This window comes from Teleopsis dalmanni, chromosome 1, assembly GCF_002237135.1.
Source record: "Teleopsis dalmanni isolate 2A chromosome 1, ASM223713v2, whole genome shotgun sequence".
Classification (NCBI taxonomy): domain Eukaryota; kingdom Metazoa; phylum Arthropoda; class Insecta; order Diptera; family Diopsidae; genus Teleopsis; species Teleopsis dalmanni.
The window spans coordinates 87157203-87174791 of record NC_051846.1 but is presented as its reverse complement, the minus strand read 5'-3'; the positions used below and the strand labels follow the sequence as shown (position 1 = coordinate 87174791).

The window sequence follows — 17589 nt, the reverse complement described above, 5'->3', positions numbered from 1 at the left end:
GGAACATGTTAAGTTTATTTATCTCTTTTTCATGTGTTCTTTGTGTCTCATTCAGGAGTATTTTATAAACTTAAACTAACAACACTTTTAACTTCAAATACAAGTTTTTTAATGAGTTTTAAGCTTATAATAAAATTTATACCACCAAATTTTGTAGTTATAATATCTAATAATACTGAATTTTAATAATTTGTGTACAATTTATATTTGACACAATTCATATGTGTTGCATCCCGAATATTGCCTTATTAAAATTAATGCAACTTTTTAAAACTAAAATAACAAACTTTAATATATAATAGTTTTATATGTACATACACGACACTCCAGCGCGATGAATTAAATTGAATGGAAAAGATAGGTATAAGTAATAGTAAAGTATGAAAATTGGTCCTAGTTTGTTGGGATTTTTACAATTTTTATTTACATGCTAAAGCTTCGTATTTTACATAGATAGTAGAGTCAAAGAAGATAAAGAAAACAAACAGAGTTATTCGAAAAATTGTGTCTAAAGTTTTCTGCATTATTCAGATAATATTCAAACTTTTGTCGTTGTCAGTTTTGGTTTTTTGACATTAAAAATCAGTTTCGAGAAAATGTGCTAAAATTGCAATTAGGTGCACAAATATCATTCTACTAAAAAAAATACGGAAAGGAAATCATGCCTATATTTACTCATTAAAATATACCATGAAATTTCTAATAACTATAATTTATACTGATTCTTCTTATGACTGCATGCTAATATGCAACACAAATGTAGTAAATATTTCGTGTTATAAGCCACACCGATTTTAATATTTGACAATTCTGGTATGGGGAATAAGTAAGAGAGATTTTTTTGCGATATTACACAAAGAGACACAATTATTCAAAATATCCTGTCCGTTTATTTTCTTTATCTTCTTTGTTAAAATGTTTAACAGACCAAACCGTTACAAAATGCTTCGGCTTGTACACTTATAAATGTAATTATTTGGTTTTAATAGGCCTTTTCGGTGGCTCGCAAGTACGGCAAAAAATGCATGTTGGCCTATGTTGGTCACGCGAGTCATTGGCATCACTGTTGCAATCTGTCAAATGTTTTGTTTTGACAAACAGCAAATCTTGTATATGTGCATATAAATCAAATATATTTTTATAAAAATATTATAAAATTAAAATGAACAAGGAATTAAAAGGAATGGTAAGAATATTGGAAATTTAAAAATAAAACACTAAGATAAGTAAATTTTTGTAGGTACTGTCATTGTTGGGAGAAGAAAGCAACGTTTTACTTACGTGTATTTCTATAAAAAAATTTTTTACGCATGTAAACTACAAATTAAATGAAATAAAATAAATGTTACTTGGTAATAACTAACATAAAAAAATTCAATGTGCTTAATACTTATGATTTCTACATTCTTATTATTTTTTCGTTACTTTTCAAGATTTTTCAAATTTTTGAATTCTGTTTGAATTTTTATTTCCTCAATTTTTGACATTTGATTGCACTATTCGTTGGAATTTTCAATGAAGGTTCACAATAGTTTGCTTATTGATTTGGTAACATTTTTTTTATTACTGGCCGATGTGGTTGGCCAGCATAGCTATGCTGGCCGAAGTAGAGAAAATAGTGTTGTTGTTTTGCGTACATTGCGGCCAGTATAGGCCTGCATAGGCCAGCAACTTGCTGTTTTTTGCCGTACTTGCGAGCCACCGAAAAGGCCTAATATTGAATAGCGTAAGAGATGGGTCGCTTTGACCAACATTTTTTATGATTGAAATGAAAATATTTATATAAACTATTGTATACAATATTGAATTCGCATTTTAATTACATTTAAAATATACTCGATATATAGATAATTTTATACTAGGCGTTTTCGGTGGCTTGCAAGTATGGCAAGAAACAGAAAGTTGCTGGCCTATACTGGTCGAAACGAGCAGTAGTTATATGCTGGCCGAAACGAGCAGTAGTTATATATTGGCCGAAACGAGCAGTAGTTATATACTGGCCACACACTTCGGCCAGTTAATAAAAAGTGTTACCAAGCAATAAGGAACTATTGTGAATCTTTTTTGGAAATTCCAACAAATATTGCAAGCATATGTCAACAAAAATTCAAACAAAATTCAAAAATTTAAATAAGAATTAGGAAATAAGTAAAATTTCATTGTTTTATATTGAAATTTCCAACATTTTTATCATTTCTTTTAATTCTGAATTCATTTTAATTTTCAATTTATATTAATTATTTTAATACAAAATATAATTTGCTTGCATAATGTGCACATATGCAAGATAAGCTATTTGCCAAAACATAACACTTGACAGATTGCAACAGTGATGCCAATATCTCATGTAACGAATATAGGCCAGCAAGCACTTTTTGCCACACTTTTGAGCTACCGATAACGCCTAATAATAACATTTTTGACAAATGCATTTTATTTACCACCTAAACTATTTCACATATATATTACATAAATAAAAATCATTTGCAACTTGTATATACCTAATAATAAATAATTATTAAGAAAAGTTGTTTTACATTACACATACATAAAGCAATCATGTAATTGGAAAATACTTAATAAACGAACACTGGTTGGATCCACATAAATATCTGTTTTCTTTACAGTGTTTTTGTATACTTTTTGGTTTTTCACCAATGTAGATGAAATGTCTATGTATTATTTGAGCAGACCTGAACCAAAACATTAGAGTAATGCCCAATGCACGACTAAACTACAGTAGCTGACTACAAAATGCCCACTACTGGATACGATAAGCTGCAATTCTTAGCTACTGGATTCTATATAATTACTCTACTACAGTGAGATTCGTCACTTACTGTATTGAGCGACTGTAGTCTAAACGTGCGTTGAGCATAAACTTCAAAATTTGGTTTTATTTTTTACTCCATTTAAGCCCGCATGCTCACTCGATGCTTTCTACTCTTGTAAGGACTTTGTTTGCACTATATTTCCAGTTTTCAAAATCGTAGCGAATCGCAACGATTTACAATATTTGTTTTCAATCGTTGCGATTTTCGAGTGTTTGAATGCTTTTAGAATTATATAGTATAAGTTTGTACGTGACTGCGTTCAGACTAATACGACATTTACACTGGCCTCAAATGGCTCATTTTGGTCAAAAATTGAAAATGAGACGCAAATGCGTCATTCTTGCATACAAGACTTCAAACGCGAATGAGATCCAATCCATCATATTCTGTATGAATGCATCCCAACGACGTTCGCACGCGTTCCAAATATGTTCCAAATGCAAAGGAATACAGTGAACATACCCTAAATAAAGGTTCTTCATAGCATTTTCACAGTTTACAAAAGCTGTTTTTGACGTATTTACAAAATAAGGTAAACAAATGTTTTGGTTGCATTTTCTTGAAAACGATGCACCTCTTTTTAGAACTTCGACTTCCCAAAAAGTAATTAATCGAAGTTAAAAATACGTTTTAAGTTTATATTGTAAGGTTTAAAGACATATTTAACCTTCATGCAACATTTTTTTGGCACAGGCCAAAAATGAAATCAACAGGCAAGTCGAAAAATCAGCTGTTTGAAATGGGAACAAATGAACAACGAATGTAAACACTTTCAAGTGGCTCATTCAAAATGAGCCATTTGCGGCCAGTGTAAACACTATATAAGGCGCTATTTCAAATCAGTAGGAACTTACATTAACAAAATATTATTTCATTATCAAACAACAACGAAAATAATATCTGTAATATGTATATGTGTATTAGATGTGCACATAAAGTGCTTTATGTTTTTTTTTTGTGTTATTCGCGATATGTATTTCTATATATGAATATTATATATATATATTGACTCCAATACAAAGGAAAAATGCAAAGCAGAAGACAGTTTATAAAAAACTGCTTTATGAATCAAATCTGCTTTCGACTTTATTTGCGTAAAAAAGTTTGTATGAGGTAACTTTAAATAGATAGTGATATGATATGATTAAAAAAAAAAATAAATGTGACTTATTATATACAGGATTTTACCACATTATTGAATTAAATTAAATATATACATTTTGTTATTACATATATATTATGTTAGTGTAGTCAATGGTTTCATTTTATCACTTGCATGTTTCATTAATGCGACATTAAGCGCCCAGTATGAACAGTCATATTTGAAAAGCGTTGGCGAAGCTCTGTGTTGAAAGCGTCTAATCAAAGAGTATATACACATAGAGTGTGCATGTCGAACAAAATATCAGTCACAAAAATTTTGTTCTACTGGTTTTTTAAAAACCCAGGAATTACTCAATATTTGAGTCCTTTTACTAGATGTGTGCAAAGAGACTGCATTTTCATTGATATGTGCACATTATCACACTCAACCGCTCTTTTGGTTATAAATATGCTCTTTTGGATATGAAAACATATGTATATACATTAGGGTGCCATTAATTTTCGAAAGTCGAAAAATTGCTCGCGGCACCCCCCAGATCGGTTCAATTTACTAAAAAAATAATCTGTGTAAAATTTTAGTTCAATGGGATAAGTGGAAATGGTGCCCCAAGAGCCTCAAAGATTGAAAAATAACAATTTTTTCCATAAAATTCATCTTTGATTGCGTATATCTCCGACATATTTAATTTTACATAAAAACTGTCTTTCTAAAAGTTATAGATCTATTTAAAATAAACAATTTACTCATACAAAGTTTTTCTGTATTTCTAATAGTTATTGAATAAAACAAAAAATAAGTTGAAGTCACCCGATTGCTAGCTTTGAAAGTACTATGAATGTAATTGTCCGCTTCAGCTTTACAAAAAATTTGATATTTCTAAAAAATTTAAAATAAATTCAATATTTCCAAAATTTAATCTTTCTAATAATAAAAAAGTACTAATTCTAGGTTTGTCCGACATAATTTTTATTATTTTAGTTAAAGTTGCTGGAGCAAAGTATCCTTATTACCTTCAGTTATTTTTGCGCGATCTATTGATACTCTCCTGACTTCCTTGTCATCACTATCTATATTCAAATTTGAAACCATCTTTTTCTTTGTCTCAGGTGATATATTTAAATCCAAAAAAGCAAAATAAACAAGCTTTGAGCTTAAATACCAAATACAATTTTTTGATATTGACTGAGAATAGAAAGAAGATTAAAATCTTGAAAATGAGCTTTGACTGATGACAAAGCATTAAACCATACTTCAACATACACTTTAGTAATAAATATACATATATCGCAAAGAGCATTTTCTTCTTCTGTAGATAATTTGAACTCTTTCCTAAATAAAAATATTTTTAATACATGCATGATGTATAGCTCGGCTTTTCTCGTAAAAACATTAATGCAAGTTCCAGAAGTTCCTTATAATCATCTCTTGGTTGGTTATCCTTACGAATCTTATAAAGGAAACTTGTAATTCGTAACACATCATCCATATTTAACGATTTTCTTATTTTTTCATTTTCTAAGCCGACTGTAAACTTATCAACATTTATTTTCGGCCAAAACTTCTGAAATCGTTGAAATAGTTCAACATTTGGGCTTTCAGACTTTACACTTTTTAATGTAATCACTTTGAATTAAAATTCACTTCGCATTCCAATGAATAATACAGAAACTCACTTATGTATATAACTATACAAGTATTGGACTTATTTTGTAGCAAATTTAGTAGACAATTCATTCATTGAACTTACCTAAATTTAATAGGGAGATTTCAGCTTGTATTTGCTTTTATTCAATAACTATTAGAAATACAGAAAAACTTTGTACGAGTAAATTGTTTTTATGTAAAATTAAATATGTCGGAGATATAAGCAATCAAAGATGAATTTTATGGAAAAAATCGTTATCTTTCAATCTTTGAGGCTCTTGGGGCACCATTTCCACTTATCCAATTGAACTAAAATTTGACACAGATTATTTTTTTAGTAAAATGAACCGATCTGGGAGTGCCGTCAACCGATTTTACGAAAAAAAAATTGCCCATATACCTTAATGGCACCCTAATATACATATATGCATTTTATATTATGTTCGTTTTCTTTAATTTGTATGTATATTTAAATATGTTTATATTTCGTTTATTAAACTCTTTTATATGTTTTGTTCTTTATTATTTTACTAATATTTACAATATTACAATTTAATTTAATTCTAAGAATACTTTCGTTTTGAAAGTATTTTTTAGCTACGTACCCTATTGTGTATCTTAAAGACAATAAATCAATATTTATGTTCTTTGAATTGGAAAATGCATCTGATATAATGCAATTTTCGATGTCATTGCACTCTAGATCAGAGTAGGCTTCTACTGTACAGTTACTAGACACCTTAAAGTTATTTTCATAGAGTTCTATCAAAGAAGAAGAAAGCACATCATCAAGGCACTTGTTATCATTATCCTCACTTTTTTCACAATTGGCTACTTTCTTAGCGTATGTATATGATATTATAAGTCACCATTTATATATGGTGCAATTTTTTATATAATATATACAAAACACAAACTGGGAACAACAAATTTTTGTGAACCTTTAACATTTGGCTATTAGTGGAAAAAATTTTATGGAAAACTTGTATACATTTTTTGGGTATCGATTGTATTAGATTGTAGTGAAAAAAGTCGTAAAAACACGAGGGATTTTTGCAAATTTAAATTTAAGTGTTAATAAAATTTAAACATGTTTTTATTTAAAAATGGTAACAATATCCTAAGCTGTAAAAAATATAAAAAATAATAATTTTTCAATTAGTAGATATAAAATAATAAGGGTTCAAATTTCGCCAAAATTGTACGAAATCTCAATTTTGCCAAAATTTCATAAAATTGCGAATAACATACAATAATTTACAAAATATACTGTGCTCTTTACTTCTATACAAATGTGTTTCAGTTAAACTTGAAAATAAAAATTTCGGTTTTACAGAAAATTCTATATAATAATGAAGAAAAAAACGGATTGTGGACAAAAAATAAGTTTTTTGGTATTTTTGCAGACATTTCTTGCTTTGATATTTTTATTAGTTGCTGTTCTTGATTTCTCAATTGTTAAATGCACCTTTCTACATAAAAATACCAACAACTGTAGTTCAGAGCGCAGAAAAGCAATACAAATTTCTTTAAAACTCATTAAGTATAAAATGCTTTAACACTCCAAACTCTCCCGCATGTTAAAGCTGAAAAATTAAAAATTGAGTCACAACGAGTCCATGTGACACAAAAATAACTCAAATACTATTTCCCCGATTTCTGCGACCGATTTTTGTGAAATTGCCCTCACTTCATTTTTAAGATTTTTTGAGTGATGCACACTCTATGTATATATACTCTTTGGTCTAATGCAAACAATCCTTTACAAATTAGGTGCAAATAAGATATGGTAGAGTCTGGTTTATACGGATGTTATTATTTATATTTTAAACCTTGGCAATACTGATTGTTGTGAGGTGTCTTGTGACGTTTCCATACAATGTTTGACATTATTAAACATAATCTACCTTAGACTCTTTGTCAAAAGAGCGATTTTTGTGATTTGTAAATTGGGTGTTCACGAAAAAATGGAATTAATGCGAGAAATTTTTCGAGTCTATTACGAGTTTCGATGTTGATTATCACCACATCGTCACTATGAAACACTGCCACGGGTATAATGATTTTAATCATGACCGCAGTTCATTCTCTGACGAACTGGACGAATTCGTGAAGGTCGTTGTTGTGTCAAAATCAGTTATTGCGCCAGAAAACAATGATGCGACATACTGTGAGATTGAGGTTGAGGTGAAACCCTGGGCATTAGTTCCACCAGCATATATAAAATATTGCACGATCATTTAACCTTGAGAAAAGCTTGTTTTCGTTGGATTCCTCCATTATTTGGCAAAATTTCAAAAATTTTTCTCGTGTCGTTTGGTGCACACAAATTCTTAAGAAGTACGATGGTGGTGCTTCAAAAGACCATCATTGTGTATAAAATTGTAACAGATGTTGAATCATGGATATATGCAGTGACGACTGCTCTAAGGTGCGGAGGTGTGCGGTGAACACCCTAACATAATTTGCAAAATGTCAAATAACATAGGTATAGGAATTTATTAAGTATCTTCACATCAAGAATTATTATTATTTATTACATTTCCATATATACACATTTTTAAAGTTTTAGCAAAAACAATTAAATATAATTGTCTATGAAAACTCAATCAATTTGCTTCTGTTACCTGCTATACTTGTTAGTTGTGCTCATATATTTGCAGCTCAATTCACAGAACATTTCTATTTTATTTCGTCTCTCCCCTTTGTGTTCAAAGAAGGTGGTCGCACATTTATACGTTGCATATGAACAAAATAATGTGCGTGTTCTCCCGTTCGTAATATCAGAAATAGAGATTTATATGTGGGAATTGTATGAGAGTAATTTTCTGTTCTATTCGAATATCAACTGCATGCATACGAATCCAACATGATGATTTGCCAAAGTGGTTGCATGAGCGGTTGAAGTTTGCAGCTCATCTCAGCATACATTTCTATCACATTTCGTCTCTCCCCTTTTAACAGCAGCACCCACGAATTTCTGTTCTTATTGTGCGGGGTACTTGTGCGCACATTTATACGTTGCAAGTGGTTTCGATTTTGTTTGATCACTGCACAAACATGTATGTTTCTAAGTACAAACTCTTTTGTTTGAAAAAATTTGGTTTGATGTTACGAGAATTATGTGAAAAGTTTTGTTTCTTCCATATTGATATAATATTAAACTTATATATATATAAATTATTAATTTAATTTGTTTAATATATTATTTTGTTAATAAATTGTTAGTATAATATTGCGAATATATTGTTGCCTTATATAATATAGTTATTATTAATAAAAGATCTCATATATTTTAATATAAGTGGTACATGTAAAAACAACAATATAGAAGGGCCGCACACCCTTCCAGATAGGGCACGCGTCGTCACTGGATATATGCGTATGAGCCGGAACGTAAACAACAGTCAACTGTATGGGTGTTTCAAGATGAACCAAATATAACAAAAGTTATTCGCGCTCGAAGCACTTCGACACAAATGGTCGCTTGTTTTTTCGGGAAAACTGGTCATGTGTCAACTATACGGATACCATTACAAAAATGTAAAACGGTCAATTCCGAATGGTATATAATACAACCATTTTTTTACCAGAAGATTTCAGTGAAATACAGACAATTAACAAGCGACGTCGGATCATTCTCCATCTCTATCAAGCCAATACGAATCAGGACATCAGGCGGATGCAAGTGGATCATCCGCTCATACATACAGTTCTGATTTAATACCCAATGACTTCTTTTTGTTCGCAAACGTCAAGAATAAATTGTGTGGACAACGATCGGTAAATTTTTGTCGGCGGAAGAAGCCGTTGTTAAAGGAAACAATAAGAAACCATGTCTGAAGGTGTCTGAAGAAGATTGGAAAAAATTATTTGACTAATGGTCAAACGCATGCAAAAGTATATTAATCATGAAGGAGAATACCTCGAAAAACAATAAAGCAATTTTCAACAAATTAGTATTTTTATTTTAGGCTGAAAATATAAATAGTGACTCTCGTATTATACACGTACACAGAAAATGTTTGTCATGTGAAATTGTGTAATACAATATCAATGTAACGTCAGTCCATTATTCATTTCCTTAATAAAAACATTTCTTATTTTATTACAATCACTCTAAATAATATTAAAGAAAATAGAAAACTCTTTAAAAATAGCTAAAAAGTATATGTATTTACTTAATGCCAAGAAGTCTCTTAAATGCACGTCTATAATCTAAGTTAAAGATGGTGTAAATAACTGGATTCAATCCAGAGTTTATATATCCCAACCAAGTAATAAAATTTTTAAATTTGTTTGTTGGACAACAAGATTCGCAAAATGGTAATATGACGTACATGAGGAAGAATGGTAGCCAGCATATAACAAAAACTCCCATTATAATGCCAAGAGTACGTGCAGCTCGACGCTCTTTTGAAAGGGAGATCTTTTGTTTCTCTTCTATAAATTGGTAAACGCCTGCATGTGGCCTTTGTGTTGGTGTACCGGAACATATTGGACCAGACGAAGACTGTGGAGGAGTAACTTTAAATGCAATAGTTTCAGTTTCGTCAGCGTTGGTTATAATTTCAGTATGAGCAGAGCAATATTTTTGATCACTGCTACTTGCCATGGTGGTATCTCGTTGTTTTCGATCTTTGTCTGGTGATTTGTCGTTGGTCCTGTCATGCAATAATTTGTCGTTTATACAAGCATTTGTTTTATTTAGAGCATTTGCTTGAGATTTTTTTTGCAAATGTGGCTTTCCATATTTTATTGAATCTTTGATTTTTGAGCGCCGAGATTTTTTCCGCGGTGCCATAATAATAACCAACTGTTCTGGGTTTGGAATTTCGTTGTTAATGTGTGTTTCGCTGCTAATCGATTCTTGATCATTCTGCATCATTGGTTCAGTAGATTGTTGTGAATTTTTACCGCATACACATAGGAAACTAAATACACATTCTTTTCTAGTAGTGCTCATGCTGATGTTTGCACTTCCTGTTTCGGTAGCTTTGAATGTAATTGTATTCATTTTCGATGCTTGTGCTCGTTCTCTGAGCCGCCGTCTGGTGGCAATATAAATCTCAATGTAAACAATAGTCATTATTACAAGTGGAATAAAAAATGAGCCTAGAGAAGAGTAAATTACGTAGCCACGATTTGAAGTGAGTTCACATGGCGTTGCGCTAGTGAATTCTTCTGGCCAATCATTCCAACCGATAAGTGGTGGTGAACTAATTAGCAATGAAAATATCCACACTCCTGCAATTAAGAGTAGTACTCGACCTACCGTGCGTTTCTGCGCATAATTTATGGGATCAGTAATAGCCCAATATCGGTCTAATGCTATTGCACACAAATTAAGAATTGATGACGTGCAACACATAACATCACATGTGAGCCACATCTTACACAAATGTATACCGAACTCCCAGCGTCCAAGTATGGAATATGCTACATTAAAGGGTTGCACAAGCAATGCTACGGTAAGATCTGCCACTGCAAGGGACACAATAAAAAAATTTTGGACTATTCGTAATGGTTTGTATGTAAATACGCTTAAAATAACCAAAATATTTCCAACTATAGTTAGAAAAATGATAACTGAAAGGATAATAGTTGTTAGTATTGCTTCCCATTCTGGTACCGCCAATTCCACACCGAAATAACTTTCGTACCACTTCTCCACAGGATTGTCGCATAACTCCAAGTTTATTGAAAATGAAGTTAAGTTTTCCATATCTCTGTTCACCATACTGGATATATTTAACATTGTAGTTGGTATAGAGTTGATGGAGTATTCTGCTGGCTGTGCACGCATAACGGAACTGGCAACCGTTGAACTTATGTTTGGGATTATTGTTTGTTCCACCGAAGACATTTTGCATTGTTGTGCTTTGTTTAAGTTCCTACTCCGAAGTATTTGGTACCAAGTGAACAGAATTTCGGATGCTTAGTGCCTTGAAAATCTGAAAGAATAAATAAAATAAAATCTGTTTAATATTTTTTCAGTGTGTTAAATAATGTTTAAACATCTACATTTTTGTATTATATTATTCTATCACAATATTGTTAACGTAACTAGAAAAACAAAATGCACGTTGACAGGTGACAGAGTTTTTTGCTTTATCGCTTGGTAAGGATTTATTATATGAAAAAAATGTTTCAGATAAAGTATTTAATATATTTGAAAATTTTTTCCTTCAAAAAAAAAAATTAAGTTTCATTTGCATTGTTGAACTAACCTTAATTACAAAAGATTTGAGAAATTTTGTTCATTATGAACAATATTGCTTTGACTCCCAATTGGAAATTTATTCAATATTTTCTCATAACTCACCACAACGAAATTTACACACAAGCGACCATTTTCATCCATCCTTCTTTCAATTCAAGACTTTTATTTCCTATTTAAATACGTGCTGTTTTTGGACTAAATGGTATACCTTATATACTTAATACCGGGCAGCATTCATTATAGGTTGCAAAGATGTTTCTGAAGTTGCGGATGTTTCTGAACTTTTATTCTCTTTATTGTATTTATACAAAATAATAAAAATATTTAAAAACACTTTTTTCCCAGGTCAAAATATTTTCTGATCCCAAATACATCTTTAATATAATACTTCATTACAGAAATTATTTGAAATTTCTGATATATTGGTGTAAGAACAGACTTTTGTACATGCTACTTTAATTTTATCGCCATAACTTTGAAGATTTCCATGTCATTTGATTCCGGTATTATCGATTTATCTGAATAAACAAGTAATTATTCTATTATGGTATTATACAAATTGCTGATGGATCATCTGTACATTGTGGGAAATTGTTTTTTATGTGCTAATACAAGATGACACAACAGGTTTTCGAAAATTGTGCGAACATAAACATTTCCTGATAGTATTTTCTCAATATCACTTTCAAATTATTTAATTTTGCAAATAAAAATATCAAATTCTTGAAGCCTTGCAATAATATATGTCCAATAATAATATTGGACAAAGGTTGAATCCTTCTCAATTAGCTAGAAAGCCAAAAAATATTTCTTGTAATTTTTCGGCAAGTGTTAGGTGTTTTAGAACCTGTCAGATGTGTTCATGAACACAAGTAATTTACATTGAACGTAAACGTTGGTTTTGATCGGATGTTATACCTCTATCTACTAAGTAATTTAAACTTGTATAAAATGAGTATGTTATGATATACAAGATCGCATTTAATAAATCCACCCAACATTTCTGCGCGTATTATTTTACATTTTGGTAGTGAGACGATGCAGGCCTCCAAGACGATGCATAGAGGACAATGCTGAAGCTGTTGAGACCAAAAAAACGGAAATCAAAATGGTCCAGTGCTGCGAGATGTTTCTTAGATAACACTTGAATGATGTCATATTTCATGTCTCATTGCAAGATCGACACAAAATATTGATATACCTACAAAATTTAATTAATATCCTGATCACGAGTACATTTTATTTACGCTTACTTTTGAAACCACAAATGCCCAACCCTATATTTGGATTCTCACGTTTACAGATGTTGTAAGTGGTTTATTTGGATATACAATTGATTAATATAAAAAAATTCCATGTTATTTTACATGTAGTAATTATGAGAAAATGTATTTTGCTATAGCGCTTCAAAACTTATAATAAAACTTGGCGGCTAAATGGCATAAATACCTTTCTAAAAAGTCAATTATAATTGGTGGTAAAAACTTTAAAAGATGTATTTAGCTTATTAAGCAATATGTATGTGGTGCAGTAAGCATGGAAGTGTTGCTTAGACGTGACTTATTAAACAAGAAAGAAGTGCGTCATAGAGGCATATGACCGTTTCGTGAACTTAAACGCTAAATTAGCCCGATAGTTATTCCGCTCAATATGGCATCCACCATTAGTAAGGACATCTCGAAAGCTCGATCGCATGAGCTGCGATTACTCTACCCAATATTCACTGGATTGGTGGTGCACGCTTATTTTATAAAATAACCAAACTTCGATATTCACTTTGTGCCGCAACTTATGCCTTGCATTCAGATCATGAAAATATCGTTGAGATCTGATTACATCGTTAGGATCTGACGACAGTGTTAAGATAAGCATAGTTTTAAGCATCATTTCAACATGTTTCAGATCCGTGAATAACTTTTCAAACGTTATTATCTTCATTCACGTTACGCTTTAGATGTTTTTCATTCTTTTAATACCAGTTTTTATAGCATTTTATAATTAGCACAATCGACGTATTTCATTGTCGCTTCTTTTTCTAATTACCGTTTATACGCTTTAAAATCTTCGTGTAAAATGGTATTAGCATTTTAGTTGTAGAACAGTCGGTGTAAATGTGCCACCAGAAGAGATTCAGTTGTTAAATCGCTGACTAGTAAAAGATGACATTATTCTTCGATGATATTATACGAAATTACTCGAACATTATAACCTCGCATTTTTTAGGCCGTTAAAAAAGTCTTTTTTTGACGAGTATATGATTTAATTTTACCAGGTCACTTCTTAAATTTAATAATCTTTCATGGCGAAGGCAAGCAATTTCATTAGGAAATTTATTTTGTTGTCCAAACTTTATACAATATTTTAGAACCATCGCGTATAATAATTGTGGTAAACATGTACACCTTGATGCTACGTCTGCTGTATTTATTACTGCCAGTACATATTTTCAACTATCAATGTTAGAGCTTGTATCTGTATGACAGGGGTTCTAATATATTGGTAACTTGCTTTGTATTTATTGGATGCATTGAATACCACTCGTAATTTCGTTGCGCAAGATCCTTAAATACGCCATGATGTGGAATATAACAGATTGGCTGCGACTCTATATCTTTCAATATAGAATTCATATGACCTCTTCTCAAATATTCACTATTAAATTTTCACATAAATGATTTAAGTAGAGATTATTTAAGCCGCCGTTTTTAGTGTACGAAACACTATAAGGTGTATATTTTAGAGTTTGCGAGCGGGATTAAATTAAATCGTTTTTCGAATGAATAACATGCCTGATAGTGTCTAGAACTATTACGTTGAACGCAATATCTTTGGTTCTCAATATTATTGAATTTGTGTATCTGCTAAATCAAATCGTTAATTTGAACAGCTGGTGTTCCACAAAATTGCTGGGCAGCTGAAATTGAAAGAATTGCATATTGTTTCATCTTATTTGCATTTCTTGTACAATGGCTATGCTATTAGAATAGCATTTAATTTTTCCATTTAACAGAAAAACAAGAGGTCTGTACTTGTAATAATATCTGTTTGTTCTGGCTAATAAAAAATCGGATATACCACTGTTAGATTTAGGAAGTTGTCACACGATTCAAAGTCAAAGTCTAATCGAGGCATAGAATGTCCTAATCGTCTCAATTTTTTAGCTTTAGTGTGCATTGCTTAGGATGCGCGTGACAGCTCCCAAATTTTTTTGTCGAGTTCTAGAGAGAGCCGGGTAGTTACACAGCAGATGCTTCAGGGTATCCTTTGCATCGAGCTCGTTGCATTTCCTACAAGCATCGCTGTGAATTAGGTTTAGTTTGTGTGCATGTGATGCGACCAGACAGTGGCATGTCAATACACCAATTAATGTTCTATAGTTCCTTCGGCTAGACGAGGCAGACGAGGCTAAAGCTGCGGAATATTAAACAGTATGGAAGTGCATACGTACCGGCATATTGAATGTAATCTTACAGAAAACTCCTGCAATTTACATTTAATTGGCGTTGATTCTACTGAACTGCACTGTCTTGTTGTACACGATATAGAGTTATCGCCAATCGCATTATGTTTGTGTGTGAGCTGTGATATCGAATCATTGAGTTTCCCATTTTTTTTTCAGAACACTTGTTATTGTTTAATGCAACTGCTACCGTGGGATTAATTTCCTTTGTAGTTTTTGTTGCCACAATTTGATTGTGAATCAAATGTTCTAAGAATAGTTCGATAATAAAGTTTTGCTGACGTTACAATAACCTAATGTTTGATTAAACCACTTTTTTTGAGTTAGTTAAGAAATTTGTAATAAATTTTCCCAAATTCTCCAACTTGCCAATTGCCCGTTTGCTTGTTGACTATATTGATACGATTAAGATGATGCATGTCTAGTTGACGGTAAACATATTCTTTTTTAGGAAGAACTGATTTCTTATGCAAAAACAAACAGAAGAACAATTATTAGTAATTAACAACGGTAAGCTAATTTGTCACTTGGAACAAAAAAAATGTTTCCCACAAGGGACGCCACACTTTTGAAACTTTTTCGCTTAAATATACTAATATAACATTGTTACGTTTGAACTTCATTACGAGTAATATATTTTCCAAGAAACTAATTCTTAACGACGCTTAGAAATAATAAAATCAGTTGGGATGGGATAAAATATGAACGCTGGTTGCAGCTGAATTGGGACACTTTTATGCAGTACAGCTATGTATTACTCAAAGTTTCTATTCTTTACAACTTTTTTGTGATATAACAATACGCCTACATCTTAAGACATACTTAAACCACATCCCCTATGTGATAGGCTGTCATTTATATCTAAATATGGCGAGTGTTGCCTCACTTATTCAACAGTAGATGCTTTTCTATATAAAATAGATTAAAAACTGGTTTTATGTGAATATATTTTGCATTATCAGAATGATTTGTACTCGACTAACTTATATTGTAGCTCAAAATTTATGACCATTAAATAAATTTTTTTTTAATTTTATACTTAAAACTTTAAAAAAGACTTTGGCATCACATTTACCAAAGTCTTTCTTTTAATTTCTTAAATTAAAATTTTGATCTATGTTGCGCCTGACACACACACGGAAGTAATGCTCGTACAAAATGTATGAAACATATACTCTTTAAGAAGCCTTCAATAAACTTTCATTTATACATTTTTAATTAACTCCTAACAATACAAAAAGGCTATCTCCTTCTAACTCACATTCTCTTATCTGATTGCAGTAAAACTCTTCTCCTTTTCATCTATTGAGTCTCGTTTTTTGTGGTCCTTTCATGAAGTTTGTTTTCAAAATGGCAGTTGAATACAAATTTCTGGCATTTGACGGAAGAATTAGCAAAATTTGAAAAGGTTTGTTGGGCTTATGTTGCTTAGGTGTGAAAATAACAGCTTTAAAACATTTTAGAAAAAAAAATAATGAAAAACGTTACCTCTTTTCTTTTTAAATGGATGGATAAAATTTCAAAAAAAAGTATGTTGTTAACTCTTACTTCTATAAAAAAAGATGGGCAATCCTCTATTTTGGATTATAGATTCGCTGTTGATACAATTGTTGTTCTTATATGTATAATTAAACTTTTAAAAAGTAACAAATGCATGTAAAATGAACTTTAAAACATAACTTGCTTTTATATCAAAGAAAACAAAGCCATAAGTGTATTGAAATATTATATTCTACTTTAAGTTCATCAAGAATTAATAGCAAACACGAACCTTAATTGGCTAAATAATTAAGATTCGAAGCAGTGTAAGTAAATAGTAGTGACTAAATAATCAAACACAGTACTTTTAAATAATTCTCATAAAATATGAAAAATTGATTCAATTTACTACAGACTTTGCATAAACACATCAATTTAATTTAAACTTAACTTTTGTTTCAACAACGCTAAGAGATTGCCACATAGGGTACTATCAGAGTGTATCTACAGGTTGAATAGTATCAGTAATTAAGAAATGGCTTTCGGTTTCATCTTTTACTGTATGTTCTTTATGGATACATATAAACCATTAAATCAAACGGGTTCAAATTATATTCAATATTTTCAAGTTTAAAAATAATTGGTAATAGATGTCCATATCTGTGAGTAATGTCTAAACGTCTTTTAGATCCACATTCAGATCATATGGAAATCTTAAAGTTGTTAATATTTAAATATCCTAAACTCTGATAAATGATACCATTAATCAAAGTCTTCTTCTTTTTATTAGCTAACATTGTAAAGTTTAGTACTTATATTATAATTATTGTAATATGTAATTGAT

General features: G+C 31.0%; 1 protein-coding gene across 1 annotated transcript in view; it reads right to left on the bottom strand.

The window, feature by feature from the left end:
- Positions 1-9760: 9760 nt before the first annotated feature.
- The window catches only part of LOC119686431 (tyramine/octopamine receptor-like), an 11983-nt gene continuing 4154 nt past the window's right edge, over positions 9761-17589 (bottom strand). Inside the window, exon 2 of the mRNA XM_038101018.1 lies at positions 9761-11520. Within this exon, the coding sequence (XP_037956946.1) occupies positions 9761-11520 (1760 nt within the window). The remainder of the gene's footprint in view (positions 11521-17589) is intronic.